At 56.3% G+C, this 22,068-nt stretch overlaps 3 protein-coding genes and 1 long non-coding RNA gene across 7 annotated transcripts; 2 read left to right on the top strand and 2 right to left on the bottom strand.

Annotated features, from left to right (window-relative positions):
- On the top strand, positions 13-5,742 carry ALDOA (aldolase, fructose-bisphosphate A). Of its 4 annotated transcripts, XM_013974696.1 has the most exons (10): positions 156-198; positions 1,580-1,641; positions 2,651-2,777; positions 2,865-3,076; positions 3,931-3,985; positions 4,116-4,276; positions 4,611-4,694; positions 4,812-4,986; positions 5,151-5,350; positions 5,440-5,742. In XM_013974696.1, exons 3-10 carry the CDS (start codon positions 2,666-2,668, stop codon positions 5,533-5,535), a joined length of 1,095 nt encoding a protein of 364 aa, XP_013830150.1. In that variant the 5' UTR covers positions 156-198; positions 1,580-1,641; positions 2,651-2,665; the 3' UTR covers positions 5,536-5,742. The 4 variants fall into 4 exon arrangements, with proteins under 4 accessions (XP_005697731.1, XP_013830150.1, XP_017895424.1 ...); XM_005697674.3 differs by lacking the exon at positions 1,580-1,641 and having other exon boundaries at positions 13-198; XM_018039935.1 differs by lacking the exons at positions 156-198; positions 1,580-1,641 and adding an exon at positions 1,031-1,290.
- LOC108633852 lies at positions 5,671-8,208 on the bottom strand. Its single transcript, XR_001917209.1, has 2 exons — positions 8,114-8,208; positions 5,671-6,068 (listed from the first exon to the last, which is right to left on the bottom strand). It is a non-coding gene; the product is annotated as an uncharacterized LOC108633852 (long non-coding RNA).
- PPP4C (protein phosphatase 4 catalytic subunit) lies at positions 8,305-16,471 on the top strand. The gene is made up of 9 exons (XM_018039937.1): positions 8,305-8,417; positions 8,649-8,810; positions 12,447-12,498; positions 13,436-13,486; positions 13,702-13,803; positions 14,382-14,555; positions 14,645-14,771; positions 15,742-15,931; positions 16,023-16,471. The coding sequence occupies exons 2-9, from the start codon at positions 8,713-8,715 to the stop codon at positions 16,150-16,152; spliced, it is 924 nt and encodes a 307-aa protein (XP_017895426.1). The 5' UTR covers positions 8,305-8,417; positions 8,649-8,712; the 3' UTR covers positions 16,153-16,471.
- TBX6 (T-box 6) lies at positions 16,871-21,651 on the bottom strand. The gene is made up of 8 exons (XM_018039936.1): positions 20,829-21,651; positions 20,505-20,742; positions 19,337-19,604; positions 19,110-19,256; positions 18,945-19,015; positions 17,848-17,921; positions 17,582-17,765; positions 16,871-17,488 (listed from the first exon to the last, which is right to left on the bottom strand). Exons 1-8 carry the CDS (start codon positions 20,944-20,946, stop codon positions 17,275-17,277), a joined length of 1,314 nt encoding a protein of 437 aa, XP_017895425.1. The 5' UTR covers positions 20,947-21,651; the 3' UTR covers positions 16,871-17,274.

Below are 22,068 nucleotides of genomic sequence, written 5' to 3'. Positions count from 1 at the left end.
CTGGCGTGAATGTCAGGGGCTTCAGGTTTCCCTAAATATAGGTCCCTGCCAGGGGATCTGTGGTGAGCAAAGGGCAGGGGTCACCGGAGAAGGTCGGTTGGGGGGAGGGCGGGAGCTGCCTTATAACCCAGTCCGGGCGGGGCCTGGCTCACTCACTGCTGACCAGGCTCGCCAGCGCCTTTGGCTTCCTCCTCACAGGTGGGCGCCAGTCGGACGGAGCGGGGTTGGGGTTGGGCTGAAGGCTCCAAGATTTAGGAGGGGGAGACCCGGCCGGTAGGATGGGGAGGCTCGGAAAGGATCTGGGAGCCAGACAGCCAGGGGGCGGATTTGATTTTGGAGAGGGAAGTCGGCGCCAGGGAGGAGTTTTGCAAGCACTCTGGCCCCATATCCCCAGACTTGCTCGGGCCGAGTGGCGGCCCGAGCGGGTTCCCGCCGGGTCCGGCTTCCCGCGGCGGGCGCGTGCGCACTCGCGGGCCACGTTGGCTCTCCCGGTCCCGGGAGCCGGACCTGCCGGGATGGAGCGCGGACGCGGCGGGGATACCCGCCGGGCGGGATACCCGGAACCGCTGCCGGCTCGCGCTCCGGGAGCCTGCCCGCGCCGCCCTCTCCTGCGCCCGGGCGGGCAGTCCCCGGGCCCCTAGATTCGGTTACAATGTGACACTCGCTGCCTCAGTGCCTCCGGAAGCTGGGGCTGCCCCAGGCCGCCCGATGGGCCTGCGGGAGGGAAGCTGAGCCTCGCTGTTTTCGGGCTCTGCCACCCGCTTTTCCTCCGACCCCACCCCATTCCCATCTCCTCTGGGGCCCCAAAATCGGCTGAGTCACGGCGCCCCGAAGCACGCCAGGCGGAGGGGAGGGGGGTCGGGGGAGGAGAGGAGTGGGGGAGGGCCCTGGCGACCCGCGGGATGTGGCCCGAGTCACGTCCGAGGGGCAACGAGGGGGAAGGGCTCGGGCTCTCGCCGGACAGTCCCCGCCCAAGCGCCGCCTCCCGGCTTCGCCCTTCGGGGGCGGCCTTTCGCACATTTCCTCGCCTGCCATTGGACGCCGGGGCGCCTCCGGCCCCCTGCAAAGGGAAAAACCCGGCGCGGGGCGGAGCGGTGCCTTTATAAGGCCTGGCACCACCTCCTGCCTGCCCGCCCCCACGCCCCGCCTCAGGAGTAGAATAGGCTGCGTTCCTCTTGGAACGCGCCGCCGAACCGGAGTCCTGGTGACGAGTGCCGCGTTCCCTCCCTCAGTCCACTCCGCCAGCCCTCCACCGCTGCGCCCCGCCAGCCTGCCCCTCTCCTGTGCCAGGTGAGCGCTCCCCGCCACGTGCGAAGGTCAGGGAGGGGGTCGTGGCGAAGGATCCCGGGGGCAGACGCGGGTCGGGGGTCCGCACGGAGCCCCCCAACCCGGCCCCAGCATCTTCCTCCTCCGCCACCACCCACACGTTTGCTCCTAGCCCGGCCTCCCCGACTCTTCCAGCCTGAGCTCCCTGGGTTTGCTGCGCAACGCAGCAACCGCTCCGCGCGCTGAGTCACAGCGGGGAGGAAGGAAGCCAGGCGAGATGAAGGGCCGTTCCCCGCTCCCCTTTTCTTGTTAGGACTCCGGGTGCAAAAATGACGGCCCCTTTGCCTCTGCAGGGATCCTAGGAGGCATCGAGAGGTGGGAGCCAGCTCATTTACTGCCTCAGGGTTCCCCAAAGCGGGTGGTTGGTCCCTATCCTGGGAGACCGGTGCCCCTGGCCAGGAGGGGAAACCTCTTGGCAGCGCATGAAGCCCCATTAACACTTTCCCTATCTTTCCTTATCGGGTGACCTTGATTCTGAGCCTGGAACAGCTGCAGCCGCGGAGCAGACAGGAGTATTTTCAGGGGAAGGGGTGGGGCGCTTGCCTCTCCTCCACGTTCTTTTACCTTGCATGAGCAGTGAGGCCAACCCTCACTCCTTTCCTACGCGCCCCCCCGGGCTAGGTTTCCTCCGCCGCCCTTTTCTGGGCTTCCGAGGACCACCCCACACCGCCACCTTTTTCCTAACACCCTCCCCACCGCCCCCCCCCCCGCCTTAGGGGGAGCAGCCTGACCTTGGGGTGTCCTTGAGGTAATGGAACCTGGGCCAGCCCTGGGATCTCAGGTGGATTGGAAGGAACACTCGTATCACAGCCAGAGATCTGAGTTCTAATCTCAGATCAGCCCTTGGGTTGCTGTGTGGCTTGATACACAGCTTTTTTCCCTTCTCTGGCTTCTTTCAGATGAGAAGGTTGGGCCTGCTGCCTTCGGCACAACTTCTAATTCCAAAATACTCCGGTTTGGTTTTGCTTCCAGGCAAGGTGACCCCCATGGCACAGCGCAAGCCAGAAGGGTCCGGCTTCCACATGACCTGCCTGTCCATGGCTCTGGCGTATTCCTTTAGGCCAGATGCCAATATACAGCCCCACCCTCAGCTGGGTAACACCCAGAAACAAACAGAGTTAGGAAAGGTACAAGAGGCAGGCCTACTATAGGGAAGTTGGGTGTAAGGGAGAGCCTGGGGCAGGAAGTGCCCTGAGACCTGCCGGGAGTGGGGCAGGGGAGGTAGGAAGCCTTTCCCCTGACCTCCAGGCAAGGGGCCCTGCTGGTTGGGAGACCAGGGGAAGACTCCACTAACTAGCTCTCCCCCATGTGTCTCCTCGCCCAGGAACTGACAGGCACCATGCCCCACCAATACCCAGCACTCACCCCGGAGCAGAAGAAGGAGCTCTGTGACATCGCTCACCGGATTGTGGCTCCGGGCAAGGGCATCCTGGCTGCAGATGAGTCCACCGGTGCGGGCAGGGCACAGGGGGAGGAGGGCCCAGGGGGTGGGGTTGAGCGGCTGACCCCTTTAATTCCCATGTGATGCTTTCCTCCAGGGAGCATTGCCAAGCGACTGCAGTCCATTGGCACTGAGAACACTGAGGAGAACCGGCGCTTCTACCGCCAACTGCTGCTGACCGCCGACGACCGTGTGAATCCCTGCATCGGGGGCGTCATCCTCTTCCATGAGACGCTCTACCAGAAGGCCGATGATGGGCGTCCCTTCCCCCAAGTTATCAAAGCCAAGGGCGGCGTCGTGGGCATCAAGGTGAGGGGGCTAGGCCTTGGGGTGGGAGATGTGAGACGAATGCGCGTGTGCTAAGTCGCCTCAGTCATGTCCGACTCTTTGCAGTCCTATGGACCGTAGCCCACAGCTTCCTTTGTCCATGGGATTCTCCAGGCGAGAATATTGGAGTGGGTTATCATGTCCTCCTCCAGGTGATCTTTCCCACCCAGGGATCGAACCTGCTGTGTCTCTTATGTCTCCTGCATTGGCAGGCAGGTTCTTTACCACTAGCACCACCTGGGAAGCCCAGTGAGATGGATGAGGGGCAAGGAAATCCAGGATAACAGGCAGGGGTCGGGGTGGGGATGAACTGGGTGGGGAGACTTCGGTGGAGTCTGCCCCGATCACCTCCAAATTGTGTGTAAGAAGCCAGTAACTTATGGGACTTGCTTGGCATTTTAATCCTTGTGATTTTAAAAGCCATAGGTTATGTTTATATCATTGAAAAACCAGAAGCTCAAGGCCATGAAGTGTTTTGCTCACACTTAGTAAATGGTAGAATTCAAGCTCTCTGTGTGTGCCTCTTGGGACCAGATACCATGGCTAAGTGAAACACTGGCAAACCAGAAGGATACTTGAGAGATGAAGTAAAGCTGGGACAGGGTGGGGCTACAGAGGAGAAAAAGGCTGTAGAGCAAGAGTTTTTGTTGTTGTTTTTTAAATACTATTTATCTACTGTGCTTGGTCTTTGTTGCAACACGCGGAATCTTCGATCCTCGTTGCAGAACACGGGTTCTTTAGTTGCAGTGTGTGAGATCTAGTTCCCTGATCAAAGATTGAAAAAAGGGCACCAGAGACCACTTCCCATCCTATCTTGTTGCCCTCCACCCCAACAGGTAGACAAAGGTGTGGTACCCCTGGCAGGAACAAATGGCGAGACAACCACCCAAGGTGAGAACCGCTTAGTTCTTGGCCCTACCAACCAGCCCACCCTGGTCGGTACCCCTCTGGGTGCCCAGGCCATGTGGGAGCCACCTGCCCCCTCCGCTGGCCAGCTCTCACCCCTCTGTCCCCTCTTCAGGGCTGGATGGGCTTTCGGAGCGCTGTGCCCAGTATAAGAAGGACGGAGCTGACTTTGCCAAGTGGCGTTGCGTGCTGAAGATCGGGGAACACACCCCTTCTTCCCTCGCCATCATGGAAAACGCCAATGTCCTGGCCCGTTATGCCAGCATCTGCCAGCAGGTGGGCCTGTAGGTCCCCAGCAGGCCATGTCCCACCTGATTCCATTCCAGTGTGTCAGCTGGCCTGCCACCCATCTGCCAGCTTATCCCAAGGCTCCGAATCCTCACCAAGCTCCAGGCTTGGGTCCATGAAGGGCTCTGCAGGCAGAAGGGCAGGATAGGGATTATGTGGGTGGATCTGAGGAGACAGCTAATCTCCTCCAATCTGTTTTGAATTGGGGAGGGCTGTGTAGCCAGGAGTCCTGGAGATAAGATCTTGGTGAATAGCTGTGGAGGGCTGGAGGTGGGGCTGTGGGTTAGGAGGCCTCACTGCTACCCTGTTCCTCACCCCACAGAATGGGATTGTGCCCATTGTGGAGCCCGAGATCCTCCCTGATGGGGACCATGACTTGAAACGCTGTCAGTATGTAACCGAGAAGGTAGGTGGCCTGCCTGCCTGGGCAGTGAGGTGGGCTAGGGAGCTGGGCCGGGGCCCCTGGGGTGACCCTCGTCCCCCCAACTCCACCTCACCCCACTTCGGTCCCACCCTGCTGTAGGTGCTGGCTGCTGTCTACAAGGCTCTGAGTGACCACCACATCTACCTGGAAGGCACCTTGCTGAAGCCCAATATGGTAACCCCAGGCCACGCCTGCACCCAGAAATATTCTCACGAAGAGATTGCCATGGCAACTGTCACGGCGCTGCGCCGCACAGTGCCCCCCGCTGTCCCTGGTGAGACCCATTCCTTATCTTGACCTCTGGGAGGTAGATGGACTTACCCGTGATCCTTGTGCCCATACGGTCTGGATTTCCAGGTCAGCTTCTAGGGCCTTCTTCCAGTCCCCTGGGTTGCTTGACTACAACCCCTCCCCCCATGTCACCCCCTCATTCTACAGGGATCACCTTCCTATCCGGAGGCCAGAGTGAGGAGGAGGCATCCATCAACCTCAACGCCATCAACAAGTGCCCCCTGCTGAAGCCGTGGGCCCTGACTTTCTCTTATGGCCGAGCCCTGCAGGCCTCTGCCCTGAAGGCCTGGGGTGGAAAGAAGGAGAACCTGAAGGCTGCCCAGGAAGAATACGTCAAGCGAGCCTTGGTAAGGATGGAGCAGGAGGCGGGCAGGGTGCTGGGGTGGACCGGATTCTAAGAAGGGAACTTCTCACTCTGGCTCCTCTCCCTTCTTAGGCCAACAGCCTTGCCTGCCAAGGAAAGTACACCCCAAGTGGTAAGGCAGGGGCTGCAGCCAGCGAGTCCCTCTTCATCTCTAACCACGCCTACTAAGCCAACGTGTTCTAAGGCTGCCCCCTCAACACTCCAGGCCCTGTCCCCTCCCACACTCACTCTTGAAGAGAGGGGCTTCATCTGGGGCTCCAGGCTGCTCTTTCCCGTCACTCTTGCCTCCTTGTGACATTGGTGCCTGGTGTTGTCTGTGTACGCTAACTCCACTGTTTCCAGCCTACTGCCAATAAACAGCTATTTAAGGGGGAATCTGGTGTGCATGTCTGTGATCTCTAGGGCAGGGGAGGCCTGGGGGAGGTGGCAGAGCCCAGAGAAGAAAGAGCCCTTGCTTTATGTTCTTTCTGGAGCAGAAAAGTAGGTGAAGGAGATGGACTCCTTTAGTACTCTGTTTGATGCTTACCCGGGGCTTCATGAGAAAAGCTTGTGGATTTTCTTCCAACCAGCCAGTGCTCTGCTCCTTCTACCAGCAGCATCTGATAAGGCCTTTACAGTTAGGAAGTGTGTGTGCAGCCTCCTTAGGAGGCTGCAGCCTCAGCCTCAGTTTTAGGCCCAGAACTCACAGGTATAGAAGGCCCCTGTAACATACATACAAAAAATAGCCACTGACAAAAAGGAAGCTGTCCTGAATCTGTAAACTGGGCAACATAAGTATTCTATGCTATGCTATGCTAAGTCACTTCAGTCAAGGACCCAAAGATGAGTGTTTCTTGAAGAGATGAATGCGATTGCTGTTGCTGCTAAGTCGCTTCAGTCGTGTCCGACTCTGTGCGACCCCATAGACGGCAGCCCACCAGGCTCCCCCGTCCCTGGGATTCTCCAGGCAAGAACACTGGAGTGGGTTGCCATTTCCTTCTCCAATGCAAGAAAGTGAAAAGTGGAAGGGAAGTCGCTAAGTCGTATCTGACTCTTAGCGACCCCATGGACTGCAGCCTACCAGGCTCCTCGGTCCATGGGATTTTCCAGACAAGAGTACTGGAGTGGGGTGCCATTGCCTTCTCCGAAGTATTCTATAGGAGTATGCTATTATTACCAATTCGTCCTTAAGACATCTTGCTGGGAAATGTATTGATTGAAACAAGATTATGAATGCATATCCTTAATACTGTTGAGCTCATCAGTCTTCCCATCTTTAAAAGGAGAAGGGCTGACTTCTGAGCTGTGGAACCCCTTGAAGAACCTGGGATCCTAACACCCACATCAACAACAGACAGACAAATGTGTACCAACAACTGTGGCGCTCAGGTTCCAGGTTAAGAATTGAACCTCTGTGGCTTCTGCACTCAATGCAGCCAGAATGAGGGTCCTACACTTACCCTATGTCATGCCTGGAACCCTTCCCCATTCACCCAGGCTGTGGAGTATACTAACGACACCAGATCTTTTCAGGTATTAAAGATTCTAGTCATAGCCAGGGACTGCATTAGTCCTGCCACTGCCCAAATTTCCTGATGTGAACTCTTTCCTGTCTGAGCGCCACTCTAGAGGAAGAAAAAAATTTTTTCATCTTTCTGATCTCTGCACCTTCTGAAGTCCTACAGTCATCTGCATAGAAACCTAGCACCTCCTGGGAGTTGTTTGTCCTTTCCCTTTCTCTGCACATTTGCATCTGTTGCCTACATCCAAAACTGAGCTGTAGCTAGTGTCCCTTCAAATCAGCCAGCCTCACTACTGTACCTAGCCTCACTCAGCTCTCTGTGAAACAGTCTGAAGTAAAGCAAATAAAAATTGAGGGTCCACAGAAGATAGCAAAATGGACATTCCAAAAGGCCTCTGGCCCCAAGAAATTTGTTGAAAGACCAATCACTTCCTCTGCCTGCAGCAATAAACTAGGGAAGCAGAGGGCTTCAAATGCCACTTTAGGGTGTTTTTATAAAGTTTATAACAACAACGTGAAAACCAGAAAGAGTAAGTGGCAGAAGGAGAAGAAATTAGAACTTAGGACACAGCTTCCTGGGTTCAAATCAACTGAGTCAAATCCAAAGTTCTTAGCTATGCAACTGTGAACAAGTTACTTAACCTCTTTTAGCCAGTTTCCCTCTCAGAAAAACCAACACAACTGTAGACAATAAGCAGCTGAGTTCAAGGGATCATTCTGGAATCAGGGAGGTCATGTTGATTGAGGTATACGCTTGGTGTGGGGAAGGTGGGAGTCCTTTTGGCTTCTAATTTCAGAGGTCCCCAGGGCAGATTTCTCTGGGGCTCTGGAAAGAGACTAGAATTCCTTCACCCACTGAACAAATACTTCTGCATGCCAACTGGGTCCAGCCTTGTTCAAAGTAAGCACTGGGCTGCAAGTGTGAACACGACCAAGTTCCATCTCTCACGGATTGTAATGGGGGAAAGTGAAAGTGTTAATAGCTCAGTCGTGTCCAACTCTGCGACCCCATGCACTGTAGCCCACCAGGCTCCTCCATAAGATTTCCCAGGCAAGAATACTGGAGTGGGGTTGCCATTCCCTTCCCCAGGGGCTCTTGCCAACCCAGGGATCCAACCAAGGTCTCCTGCATTGCAAGCAGATTCTTTATCACTTAGCCACTAGGGATCAGTACTAGGGGAGGTCCATTAAAACAGGTAAACAAAAACTTGTAACCTAAAGCTACAAGGCGGTGGCCCGGCTTACTGAGTTTGAGGTCCCTATCAGCCTTCCCGGTGCCAGTCAGCTTAGCCTACCACCACTTCCGCCCGCTCGTTGCAGATATCCGGTTCCTCGGGCTTATTGCCCTTCTTAGGCTTGAGGGGGTGGGGTAAGGGCGCGGCGCGAGAGTGGGAGTGCGTGTATGACGCCACATCCGGCTCGGGGCGGAACTGGTCTCCCGCTGCTTCCGCGGCGGGGCCGGAAGTAGAAGCGGTGGTGGCGGCGGCCCAAAGCGAAGGGAAGGAGGAAGAGAGGGAGCCCGAGAGCCAGAGCCGGAGTCGCCGCGGCGGTAATCGTCGGAGAACCCTCTAGGCCACCGTCCCCAGCGCGGGCCCGCGGAGTTCGACGGGAGTTAGCGGGGGGCGGCCCGGGCTGCGGGACGCTGGGGGCCCCGGGGCCGATGTGAGGGGAGGCGGGAGTTCGAGGGGGTGCCGGGCCAGCTCCAGAATCGAGTTGCCCCCGCTGACCCGGCGCCCCCTAGGGACACTCTGATCCGCGGATTCATCTTCGCTTTTACCAGGAGACCCCTGTGCGGTGCGGAGGGGGCGGCAGCCCCGGCTCTGACCCGCGCCGGGGGGTGGGCCATGGCGGAGATCAGCGACCTGGACCGGCAGATCGAGCAGCTACGGCGCTGCGAGCTCATCAAGGAGAGTGAAGTCAAAGCCCTGTGCGCTAAAGCCAGGTGAGCCCGGTGGCTCCGGGGAAGAGAGGTTTGGGGTTTCGGCCTGGGGTAAACCCAGCTGAAAACTTTGGGCCTGGCTCATCCTGGAAGCTTTCCAAAGAGGAGCAGAATAGGGCCTCTTCCCTCGAGAAGCTACCAGCCTGTTGGGTGAAGACAGGCCTGGAGAAAGGTACTTGAAGTATTAAATGATGTGCTTTCAGTGGAGTTAAGTATAGAAAATACTTAGGAAGCTCAGGGGAACAACCTTGTCTGGGGGGCAATAAAGAATGTCTCTTGGAGGAACTGAACTTTGGGATAGACCTCGAAGAATAAGATGATAAAAGGAGGTGTCAGCAAGAACAGGAGTTCAAGGCAGGAAAGCTAAAGCCTCTGTGGTTTATAGTATTCTTTTAATTCCAGTAACAGCCCTAAAAGGTGGGTGGAATTGATCCCATCTTACCAGTGAGGACTCTAATATTCAACAGTTGAAGGATGGGTCCTAAGGCCAGTTTTCCCTGTCCTGTCCCTTTTCGGGCCATAATGCTAGAAAGTGGAATTGGATTACTCATATTGATTGTGGGAGCCTAAGAAATAGTAGTAAATAAGCCAGAGGAGAAATAAGCAAGGTGTGAAGGGAGGCCCAACTAAGGGTTCTGTGGGAAGTAGGATGAGGTAGTGGTTAAGAGCCAGGCTTTGGAAGGTGATGGCCCTGGGATGGAATCAGCTTTACCACCTCCTAGCCATGTTGGTGATCTTGAGGTCTCTGAGACTGTTTCTTGTTCTGGAGATAATAAAGCAAGATAATAGTACTTACTAAGATGATTGTGAAGAGTAAGTTGGTGCTTGGAATGTGCTTAGACTTTGGTTAAATGTCAGTGTTAGACAAACATTAGGTGTTATTGTTCATACTTTGTGGGAAGAGGGTAGTGCTGATAAGGACAGAACTTACTAGAAAAGGTGGCCTTGAAAGCTGAAAATAATTTGGAGGGCTGATGGGGGCAGGCCCACTGAGGAAGGGCATTCACAGCAGGAGGAGAACAGGGATAGAAGTCTACAGGGTGTGGGCAGCTGTGAGGAGACCAGTTACCTGCCTCCTGAGGAACTGTCTGTGGCTTCTACACACTGGAGAACTGTGTGGAAATGGTCAGCAGAATTACCTCACTTTATTTTTTGAACAACAGACCCGCTGTTCACCTCGCCTTATACTGGCAAAGACCTTATGTCCATTTCCTTCCCATAGCAGTCCTACAGAGTTGGAATAATTTTCCCCATTTACAGAATAGGAAGCTGTGATTCCTTGAAGCCTAGTGACTTGACCGAGGCCACCGATAAAGTGGCCATTGGGCTGTTTGTTTGGTTTTGCCTCACGAAGACCTGTCATGGCCAGGCAGGGCCTGTGTGGGTTTGGTGAACACACAGAGCCCTCTTTTAAATGCCCTCTGTGATCCTTCATGTTTTTCCAGCTCAAGATTTCCCTGACCAGAGTAGCCCCAAGATGTTTTCAGATATCCCTGCTCCCTCAGTCTTCATTGGCATTTTTTAAGGAACTTAAACCCATTGCTGCCTGGCACTATTCTTCCTGTAAGTTTCATGCCCCTCACAAGGCCTGGATCAGTGTGGTGGTGATGATAGCTAATGCTTGGATAGCGTGGGATTTTCAGAACAACAGAAGTTATGTGTTCAGTCTTCATTGTTCTTTGCAGCCCTGTGCAGTGGGCAGGGCAGAGGTGAGTATTTCACAAAAGAGGAAACTGAGCCTCTTACCCCTGGTCTCACAGCTGATTGGAGGAGAAGCTGGTTTTGGATCCAGGTCTTTGACTGTCCTCCACGCTCACTGATAGCCCGGCAGACATGTAGGCTCTGTGAATGGCAGCAGGGTGCTGCTGAGGAGTGGGAGGGCCCTGTCCAGCTCATGAGATGGAGCTGGGATGAACTCGGCTCGGGCCTGCAGTGGCCACAGTTATCCCAGGCCCAGTCTGGAAGAGGCCTATCTCAAGCATCTGGCCGTGGCCTCCTGGGGACCCACCAGGGCCCCAGACTGAGACTGGTGGTGTCAAGAACTTTGATTTGCCTAGTGGATACCGAGACTCAAGACCTTGAAACTGCAAAGGCCTGGGAGCTGCATTTGCTCCTATGAAAAACATCAGCAGTTGAGAACAGCAGAGGGTTTTGAATGAGGTCGTCTTCAGGATGAAGTATAGCTTTGTCACCTGTAAATAGTATGACCCTGGTCCAGTCATTCTTATGTCTCCAAGTCTGAAATTCTTGCAGAGCTCAGATGAGATTCTGCATATCCAGAGACAGCATCTCATTCTTTGGTCAATGGTCAGCAGTGAAAGTGAGCAAGTGTGAGCCCTGAGAGGGCTGATGCCGCGGCCTGGTTCCCGCATTGCACTGAGGCCTTGCTGGCACAGAGGCAGGTTTTGACCGAGTCTGTGGAAAGGGCTGGTGTAAAGTCTCAGGAGATCTGTTCTCTGAGTTCCAGCCACCCTCCAGCTTTGTGACCTGGATCCTGCCCCTTTTCTCTCTAAACCTCAGTTTCTTTGTCTGATGAGGATGGGAAGAACCTCCCAAGTCAGTTGGAAAAGTATTGTAAGCAGTGGTGTGAGGATGTTTGGTACAAGATGCAGGACAGGCGGGAGAGCCTGGTTGCTCTCTGGCCCATTGTATCACCGCCAGTAGCTCTTCCCATTCCTGGAAACCAGGGCACACCTCCCTGGAGCTGCCTTAGTTAGGCAGTGCACCCTGAGCCCAGGGAGCTCCTGGTCTGGTGGGAAGGGACTGGCCGAGAGAGTGATGGCTGAGCAGGTGCCTCCCACATCAGACTCGCTTAATAAGAGCCAGACCCCAGAGTAGGCCACCTTGGTTCAGTTCCTGTCTGTGTGGCCACAGCCGCTTTCTTCATCTGAGCTGTGGGAATCATTATAGCACCTGCCTTTGAGGGTGGTGGTTTGAGTGCCCGCATCATCCATGCAGAACTCTTTTAACGACTGACCTGGCACGTGGTGCGAACTGCTGCGTCCTTGGCTCCTCTGATCGTCAAGGACGAAATCTGGAAGCACAGCGCTACTTAACGTTGGGTGTCCGTAATGGACAGTGATTTACATGTCAAGCTCGTTCAGGTAGAAGTAGATCACACTGCAAGGAAAGAGGCAGCACAGAGTCCTCGCTTCCTCTGAATGATAGAAGAGTGGCAACAGCATATCGCCTTGAAGGTGGATCTGATGGCTGGCCTGCCCAGGGCACCACCCTTGTGCCCAAGAACATTCCAGGGGAAGAAGGCCCCTGGGGCGGGGAGAGAGGGGCTGTAAGAGCCCAGCCAAGGTACTGTGTGGACAGGAGGAGGAGCTCTTGTCTTCTAGGAGTCGTTGCCAGATGTGTGAAAGGGAGCAGCCAGGAGGGTCAAGGTCAGGAAAGTCCCAGACTCCTTGGGAAGGCCTTGGATGCTGAACAAGAGCTGGGGCTTTGGCCTGTCAACTGTGGGGAACCACAGAAGGGTCTCGAACTTGGGGGCTGTGATTAGCCTTGCCTGGGGGAATTGTACACCTCTGACCTGCCCTATGGAGGTTCACGCCTCATCCTCTCTTCCCCTGCAGAAAAGGTCAGAAATTGGGTTGGGCTGGCCCAGCTCTGGTAACTTTGGTCTTCTGTCTCCAGAGAGATCTTGGTGGAGGAGAGCAACGTGCAGAGGGTGGACTCTCCAGTCACAGTGAGTTCCCGCCGTCCCCCCACAGCCTAGCTCGGTCTGTTAGGCCTGTGGGCGTCCTCTTTAGTCTTGCGGGCTCCAGGGTCTACCCCTCATTCCTGGGAGCCCCATCTTCAAGAGAGCCTTGCTAGAAGAAATGGTGGTTGTGGGCATGGTCTTTGGAGTCACTGGAGGGGTGCTCTTGGCCTGGGCAGAAGGACTCTTAATTTGGTGAGTGAGTGAACTCCACGTGTTCCTGTGTGTTACTAGTGACTTTATTCTGGGTGTCTGGAGGGGAGTAGGGAGAGGAGGAGGCCAGGTTCTCTGGGAGCTGCAAGTCTAGCTGGAAAGAATTTGCTCTAGCTCTTGCCCACAGAATAGTTGGCACTCAGAGTGGGATGGGGGGATTGGGGTGGGGGAGGAGATTCTCGACTCTGGGAAGTAGAAGCTTTCAATCCAGGGAAGATCCCCTGGAAGAGGAAATGGTAACCAGCTCCATATTCTTACCTGGAAAATTCCACAGACAGAGGAGCCTGGTGGGCTACAGTCGATGGGGTTGCAAAGAGTTGGGCCTGCCTGAGCACGTGAGCACACTTGCACGCACGTACACACGTGCTCTCGGCTCAGCCGAGACTGATAAGGATCTTCTAAAGCAGGGGCTTCCAGGTGGCTCTTGCCCTCTGAGATGGCCCACATTCTGTCTGTGGAGTGTGTTTCTCTAAATAAATCCATAAATAAATGAAGCCAGGACTTCCCTGGTGGTCCAGCAGTTAAGACTCTGTGCTTCCACTGCAGGAGTTGTGGGCTTGTGGGTTTAATCCCTGGTGGGAACTAAGATCCCCTGTGCCATGCAATGAGGCCAGAATTTTTAAAAAAGTAAAGCAGTAGGGTGTTTTTGAAGGACAGCCCCTGGCAGAAAGGCTTTCAGACTCTGAGTTCTGACCTGCCTCCTCACTTCCAGGTATGTGGTGACATCCATGGACAATTCTATGACCTCAAGGAGCTGTTCAGAGTGAGTGTGGGGAATGCCAGGAAAGGTGACCCAGGGGATGACTGCAAGACCCCTTTAGTTGAGAGTGGAGACTTTGGTGATGGGGTTGGGGGTCAGAGGCCTCTAGTTAGGTAGGCCCATTGTGGAAGAAGGGCCTCGACTTGACTGGAAATGGGCCGGTGCAGTGGGTTGGGGCGAGTTTAGGACCAAGCTGAACCTTCTTCCTCCCTCCCCAGGTGGGTGGCGATGTCCCTGAGACTAACTACCTCTTCATGGGGGACTTTGTGGATCGTGGTTTCTACAGTGTCGAAACGTTTCTCCTGCTGCTGGCACTTAAGGTGGGAACCCCCTGGCTTCTGGAGCCAAGACCTGGTCTGACTTGCCTGCATCCTTTCTGCCCTCATTTCCTGCCCCATCTGCCCCCAAGTCTTGAGCTGTGCTGCTGGTGATAGACTGTTGCTGCTTGGGTGGTCAGGCAGCTTTCCTTGACTTGGGGGCATCTGTTGAGGTCGAGGTGGAGGCGGCATCATAGCGGGAGGGAAGAGAGGCTCACCCTGTTCAGAAAGTGGCCCGGAGTGGAGTTCAGCTGGATACAGTATCCATTGGTAGGAGAGAGGTCGTAAGAGGCCAGATAACAAGGTGCTCTAAATGTCTTGCTAAGGGCTTGGTCCGTACCTGGTGGATGAAGGAGGGACGGTTAGGTTTGTAGTTGAAGTGGGGGGTGGGAGGGAGTGAGAGGATTTGGCTTTGGATCCTCTGGAGGTGGGTCGGGGTGCCTGTGAGGTGAGTGTGGCACGATCCGGGCAGAGATGACCAGAATCTGGACTGGGGCGGTGGTGACGAGGGTGGAGCAGGGCTGGCAGACACGAGGACGTCGAGGAGGGAGGGACAGGCCCTGCATGGTGACTGCCTGCAGGTTCGCTATCCTGACCGAATCACCCTGATCCGGGGCAACCACGAGAGCCGTCAGATCACCCAGGTCTACGGCTTCTACGACGAGTGTCTGCGCAAGTACGGCTCAGTGACCGTGTGGCGCTACTGCACTGAGATCTTTGACTACCTCAGCCTGTCGGCCATCATCGATGGCAAGGTAGGCCCGCCGTGCAGCTCCCTGGGGACGGGAGGGCCGGCAGGGCTGCAAGAGGCACCGGGCCCCAGCCGGTCTTGCTCTCCTCGTAGATCTTCTGTGTGCACGGGGGGCTCTCCCCCTCCATCCAAACGCTGGACCAGATCCGGACAATTGACCGGAAGCAAGAGGTGCCCCACGACGGGCCCATGTGTGACCTGCTCTGGTCCGACCCTGAAGGTGAGGGCAAGAGCTCTGCTCTTAGTTTGGTGAGTGACCGAGGGGATCCTGTGGTTAGAGCAGGTGCCTGGAAGGGGTGGCCCTGGGCAGGTGAGTTTGGGGCAGAGCGGGGCTGGTCTTCACTGACATTGGTGCTTGATGGCCAATGGGCTGGCATCCTCTATGAGGAGCGGGGATGAGGGTAGCTGGGTGCTTTGAGCTGGGGGGTTGGGGGGCATGTACGTCATACCTCAGGGGCTTGTTGAATGTGAATCATCAGCTTCCTGAATGTGAAGGGGCTGCTGCAAGGATCAGGCTCCCAGAATGATTGCCCCCAGAACCCGCCTGCCAGTGCAGGAGATGTAAGAGATGCGGGTTCAATCCCTGGGTCGGGAAGATCCCCGGGAGGAGGGCATGGCAATCCACTCCAGTATTCTTGCCTGGAGAATCCCAAGGACAGGAGCCTGGTGGGCTACAGCCCATAGGGTCACAAAGTCAGACATAACTGAAGTCACTTAGCACGTACACACAAGGCGCCCTCATGTTGTGGGCGTTAGCTAGTATGGAGCATCGCCGAGATGAGAATTAAACCTCCCAGTACCAGTCTGGGCCTCTTGTGCTGTGACACCAACCTCCGCTCCCTCTCTGCCCTGTCCCTCCCTCCCTGCCAGCTGGGCTGCCCTGAGTCACGGGTGCTGTCCCAGGTGCTTACTGTCAGCACCTCCTTTCACTCTTGCGTGTACCTGTTTGGACAGTAAATTAGATGGTTGCTCTGATAATCAGGCGGCTCCAACCATCAGGAAATTCATTCTTCTTTGGAGCGTATCCGCTTCAGCATTTGCTGTCCTGTCCCGAGGCTCCCTCAGAATACCTCTGGGCCCTGTGCTCTTGCCGCACAGGCCTCACTGGGGAGGGAGGCAGGCTGTTCTGCGGAGGGCAGCGGGCAGCCCTGAGGACGCGCGCTCACCATCCTGTCGCTCGCTTGCCTCAGACACAACAGGCTGGGGTGTGAGCCCCCGTGGGGCTGGCTACCTGTTTGGCAGTGATGTGGTGGCCCAGTTCAACGCAGCCAATGACATTGACATGATCTGCCGTGCCCACCAACTGGTGATGGAAGGTTACAAGTGGCACTTCAACGAGACTGTACTCACTGTGTGGTCGGCACCCAACTACTGCTACCGGTGAGCTGCCTGGGCTGGGGAGGTTGAGGTAGGGATCCAGGCTGAGCCACGCTGTTAACACTGCTGCCCCCGCCTTCCCCCTGACTTCCAGCTGTGGGAATGTGGCAGCCATCTTGGAGCTGGATGAGCATCTCCAGAAAGATTTCATCATCTTCGAGGCCGCTCCCCAAGAGACACGGGGCATCCCCTCCAAAAAGCCTGTGGCCGACTACTTCCTGTGACCCCTTCGGCCCTGCCCCCCTCTGGCCCCCGGACCACTGTGACTCTGCCCTCTTCAGACGGAGGCTGGGCATGGGGGGGGCTGTCCCCAGCTTTGCTCTCCCTGCAACAGAGGGCGCTTCGAGGGTGAGGACTTTTCTGGAGAGGCTGGGAGCCCCAGTTCCATGCTCCTCCTCCCGTCTCCCCACTTGAACCATGGTTTCCAATAATTTTGGTTTTCTTTTTTTCCTTCTTTTTTTTTTTTTGGTTTGTTTTTAGATAAAAATTTTGAGAAAAACAAAAAAAAAAGAAAAAAATTCTAATAAAAGAAGAAAAATGGTCTTTCGGTTGGTGTTGACTGGGTATGAGCAGTGGTACCGGCCTGGGACCTGGGATTTATGTCAGGACTTTGATGCCCCAGAACCCTAATCCTGCCAGCAAGGTGAGGCTCAGGCCAGTTAGCTTGCCCAGAGCCTCCTGGTCCCCATCCAGTGACAGTGATCACTGCTGGGGGTTTCCTGAGTGCCAGGGAGAGGGCTGGGTTCTCGGGCAGCCCCGTTTAATTCTCAGAATGTCATGTCAAGACAGATTCCTCCATCTTCCTGAAGAGGAAGCAGACCCTGAGCATTGACTTAGATTCACAAGGTCAAGCAGCTGGAAATGACAAGTCTTGATTGGGGCCTGCGTCTCCTCACAAAACCTCTGCTCAACCAGCCCCACTCAGGGCCAAAGACCATAGTGTTTCCAGAGCACTGACGTCTTTCGAGTTTTATTAACAAAAATACTCTGGACCTGAGAACAGACCCGTGTGGCTCGCCCTGGGGAGGGGGTAGGACTTGTAGAGCCCAAGGGTGAGGCTGGGGGTGGGAGTGCTGGTCCCAGGCCCCATTTGGCCAGGCAGAACCCCTCCATTCACACCGAGGTGAGAGCCTGGAAGGGGAAGCTGGCCCCAGCTGGACTCCCAGCGGCTTAGCCAGAGCTTTGAAGCCAGAGGGGGTGGGAGCGAAATCAAAGTGTGAAGTGGGGTGGGGGAGGCCCAAGGCAGCCATTTGGTGTGGGGGAGGGGGTAGTAGAAGTGAGGGGGCAACGGGCCTGGGGGAAGGGAACTGGAAGATGGGGAGGGAGGCAGGGGGCTTAGCAAAGGCTCAGTACATTGGTTTGGAGCCCACATCCAGGTAAGCCCCAGGCCCAGGGTAGGGCAGTGGGAAGGGGCCCCCTTGGAGGAAGTGCGAGGCAAAGGATGCTGAGGGTGCTGCTGCTGGGTATCCTGAGCCTGCTGGCCCGGGCTGCAGCTCCAGGAAGGCGGCTGAGTAGGGGGCTGGGCGCCCAGAGTCTGGAGCCTCCGGGAAGCTGGGATTCCTGAAGAGCAGAGAGGTATCAGGACAGGGGAGAGGGGACCACCCCCTCGTCTCAGCCTGGAACAGCCCAGCCCTGTGCCCCTGACCCACTCACCTGATTGGAAGGTGACTGGGGGCCCCGTGGAAAGCGGCAGGGTGCAGCAGGTAGGCCTCAGCACTGGGGCCACTGCAGGGAGGAGCTGGGGCAGGGGCAGCTTCCCCAGGCACTGGGGCCTGCTCTGGATCTGACTCCCGAACATCCCCACCCAGCGTGGAATCACAGGGACCACCTGGAGCATCTGGGGAGACAGAAGGGCCAGAGCGGGTTAAGGAGGATCGGCATCTCAGGCCTGGTCCCATCACCTCTGGAATGACACTCACCTCCACTCCCATAGCCTGCTGTGGCTGCCGGCTCTGGGCCCCGCAGTTTCCTCTTCACACGGGCGTCTCGCTCCCTGGGGGACAGTGATGATGATGGTGATGATGATAATGGTGATGATAATGGTAATAATGGCACTTACCAGGTGCCAGGCACTTCACCCAGGGACCCTATCAGGTAGGTGCCATTATTATACCCATTTTACAGAAGAAGGAATAGAAGGACAGAGAATTAAATGACTGGAAAACAGTAGTTGCTTAGTTGCTAAGTCGTATTGGACTCTCTTGTGACCCCATGGATTGTAGCCCGCCAGGCTCCTCTGTCCATGGGATTGCCCGGGCAAGAATACTGAAGTGTGTTGCCATGTCCTTCTCCAGGGGATCTTCCTGATCCAGGGATCAAATTCACATCTGCATTGGCAGGCAGGTTCTTTCCACTGGGCTACCCTGATAACTTGTCAAGAGCGATACTGTTACATTTATCATATTCATCAGGGTGATCCTTAAGTTAATATCTCTCTCTTCTGCCTGATTCTAAGTGTCTTGAGGGCAAGGGCCAGCTCTGAGGGGATAGGGTTAGTTAGAAGAAGCTAATGTCCTAACCAAAACTTTACAGCCCACCATAATCTGGCTCCCTATTACCTCTCACTCCACACCAGCCATACTGTAGCATGCTCCTACCCCAGGCCCCTGGCATGTTCCCAGATACTCACATGGTTCCCTTCCATACTTCCTCCGAGTCTTCTCAAACGTCCTCTTAGTGAGGCCTTTCCAGAACTCATCTCTCCAGTCCTGATCTTTTTGCTTTCTTTTCTCTGTAGACCTTATCCCACATATCCCTAACGTATTTACTTCTCTTGTTTACTTGTCTGCTCTGCCCACTTGAGTCAGTTCCACGAGGGCAGGGGCTTTGGTTTGTTCTGCACCTTCACTGCCTAGAACTGTGCCCGGCACATAAGCAGGTGCTAAATAAGTGTTTGTCACAGCAGTGAGTGACAACATGTGTTTACTTACATTGGGTTCCAGGAGTCCGGCACAGTGCCCGGCACACAGTCAGTAAACATTTGATGACAACGACTGAATGAGTGAATGATGCCCACCTCTTACAGTTTCGGCCATTCTCCCGGAAGCCCTTGGCAAAGGGATTGGCTGCAATCTTCAGTTGCGTGATCTGGGGGCAGGGTCAGGGGGACGCCACACACCCAGAGTCAAGACTCCTGCAGCCAGGGCAGGGTGATGCCACCCGCTCCAGCAGGGTCACTCACCCGTGGGTTCTGGTAGGCTGTCACAGAGATGAATGTGGTCTCCGGGAAGCGGAAGGAGGCAACGCCCCCCCAGTGTTGGCTGCAGAGCTGGGCAGCCCGCACCAAGTGTATGCGGGGCTGATACTTATGCATGGAGTGCAAGATCAGCTGAGAGGGAAGAAAGAGGAGTGACTCCCTACCCTGGTCCCACCCCAACCCTCATCGGGGGGTCCCAGCCTGGGCCTCACGTGGCCATGGGGGTCCAGTGTGCTGTTGGTGAGCTTGACACGGTGGAAAGACACAGACTGCCGCATCCAGTGGGCTCCAGTGGCAGGGGAGTCCGGGTGAATGTAAACACGGTCAGGCAGGCGGGGCTCTGCCTTGCCGCTGGGCTCCCAGCGCCGGCCCTGCCAGCGGTAGCGAGCCCCATCCACTGGGACCACGTCCAGAAGAAACAGGTAGCGGGCCTCGGGGTCCAGGCCAGTGACTGATACTCGGCAAGCAGGGAACATGCGCCTGGGATGGGGGAAGGGACCAGAGAGTCCTGGAGCTACCCACGAGTCGGGGCTGAGCACAGCACCAGCAAGGCGGCATAGTCACTGGCTCATCCAGGTCTGTCACAGAGACTCGAGGAATGTGGAATCAGAACTCAGAAGGCAGGATCTTAGAGCTGTAAGCCTGTCTCATTCCATTTTACAGATGCGAAACAGGACAGACAGGTCAGGTGATGTGACCAGAGGCACACAGCAGGATAGGAGCAGAGTCTGGACCCCTGACCCCTCAAACTCCACTTGGAGAAGCAGAAGTGACACACTTTCCCCCCAGAAATCTTGCCAGGAGCCTTCTGCTCCCCAGCCTGGTCTCCTTGCTTCATCTTCAGCACCAGAATCTACAGCTGCTGGACAAACTTGCTTCAGAGAAAATAAAACGAGGACTCACATGCTAATGCCTGAGCTCCTGGGCTAGAGAAAGATCCACTGACCATACTGACCATATTCCTGCCTCCAAGGTGACCCCAGAACTAGTCACATACTGACCCCTGATCCTGGCCAGATTTCTCTGATGCTGGTCAGTGGCTGGTCCTTGACCCCCATTATAGTCTGAATCCTGAATCTAGGTGCAGACTGACCCCTCATCTAGGCCACATACTAACTTAAAGCCCAGCTGGACTTCCTGTCCCTAGCCCAGAAAGATCTAGGACCCTTGTCATAGGTTAGTCCCTAAACCAGCCAGACCACAGACTGACCCTTGACCCTTGCCACAGAATGACCCCTGATCCAGGCCACAGTCACACTCTTCACTCAGGCAGAGCTCTAGCCCCCTTAGAAATCCCCACACCAGCCCCATCACCAGGAACTCTGCCCTTCCCACAACAGGAACACACTGGGTTCTCCGACCCTGGCCCAGCCCCCTCACCTCCCAGCTTTGGTGATGATCATCTCTGTTCCCACGGAGTTGAACTCTTTCCATAGCTCCTGGTTCTCCAGGCTCACGCTGACTCCAGGGAGTGAATGAAGGCCCTCTGGGGCTGAAGCGGGTGGCGGCTCAGTGCCCAGGGATGGGGGCAGTGGGGGTAGAGGTGGGGGAGCAGCCAGAGTTCGGGGAGCAGCCTCAATCCCAGAGAGGAAGCAGTCCAGTTTGGGAGTGTCCAGATCTGGAGATGGGAGGAGAATGAGGGGCCAGCTGAGGGCCACAGCCCCCACCCCAATTCCTACACCGAGCTCAATTCTCTCTGCTCACCAGGGTAGCGGTAGCCCTCTGCCAGGGCAGGCGGGAAGCTGGAATCTGCCCCAGGCTGGGGGGGCCCAAGGCGGTAGCCAGTCCCCAGGGAGGGGTACAACTCTCGTGGGTGGTACATGGAGTAGTCCTGTCTGGCCTCGGGACACGCTGCCTACAGTGCCCCAGTGCTGAGAGATGCCCCCTTTATAGCTCACAGCTCAGCCCCTTCCAGATCCAGGATCACAGCCCCTCCCCTCTTTGGGGCCCTGGAGTTAGGCTGGGGTGGAGACCCCTGGGGCCTGGAAGGGGTCCAAGAGGGGGCCGGATACCTGGGTACCCTCCCCTCCTCCCCTTCCCCCCAGGCTTCATTAGCCCCGACCCCCTGCCCCCTCATTACATAATTAACTCCTCGGCCTGATTGATCCCCGGGGCTCGACAGGGACGCAGTTTGGCGCTTCCGGCCAGCTGGTCCCCGTTCCCACGGGGGGAGCCCCGGCTAGGGATAATCTACTGAGGGGCGGGGCCTGGACCCTGGGATGGAGCCTGGAATCCTGGGGCAGACCTTGGCGCCCCAGACTTTTCTGGCAGGTGACCCCCACCCCCCCTTCACTTGGAGGACGAGACTTGGAGGGAGGAAGCATGACTGGAGGGAAGGAGCAGGGCTGGAGGGACGCGGCCTAAGCTTATTGATACGCGGTGCACTGGGGACCCCGAGGAGTCAGCAGCCGAGGCCTGAACGCTGGAGTCCTTCCCAGCTCCCATTCTCTAAAACCTCCAGCCAAGTCTCAAAAGTTTAGAGACGTTCACAGCTCGACGGTCTCTGACCGCTGACGCCCGGGTTTCCCAGAAGGTCCCGCGTTGGGGAACCCTCGGAACTACACTTCCCAGCAGGCCTAGCGCCGACGTTCGGCGCGAAGGGGACAGGCGGATGCCGCTGGGGCCGCTGGAAGCTGTAGTTGAGACGAGGTGGGCGGTGAAACCCTCCGAGCGGTTGCCTCCCGGGAGAGCTGCCCCTAGGCGGCGTCAAAACGCTTAGGCTGAGAAGATGCCGATCAGCTGAGGTCAAGGCCTAACGAGCTAGAAAGGGCTCCGGGATCTCTGCCGGCAGTGAGATCTGCCGCGGGTGCTAGAGAAGACAGCTGAGTCTCAGGAGCGAAGGCTCCCAGCTTTGACCGCCGTGCCTACCCCATGCCTCGGGGACTCAAAGGGGAACAGGTCTATAGAGGCAGGAATTCGCATCTGAGTACCCACTTCCCGGATT

Source organism: Capra hircus, chromosome 25 (assembly GCF_001704415.2).
Source record: "Capra hircus breed San Clemente chromosome 25, ASM170441v1, whole genome shotgun sequence".
Classification (NCBI taxonomy): Eukaryota; Metazoa; Chordata; class Mammalia; order Artiodactyla; family Bovidae; genus Capra; species Capra hircus.
Note: the sequence above shows the minus strand (reverse complement) of the source record. Positions and strands in the feature narration are given on the sequence as shown.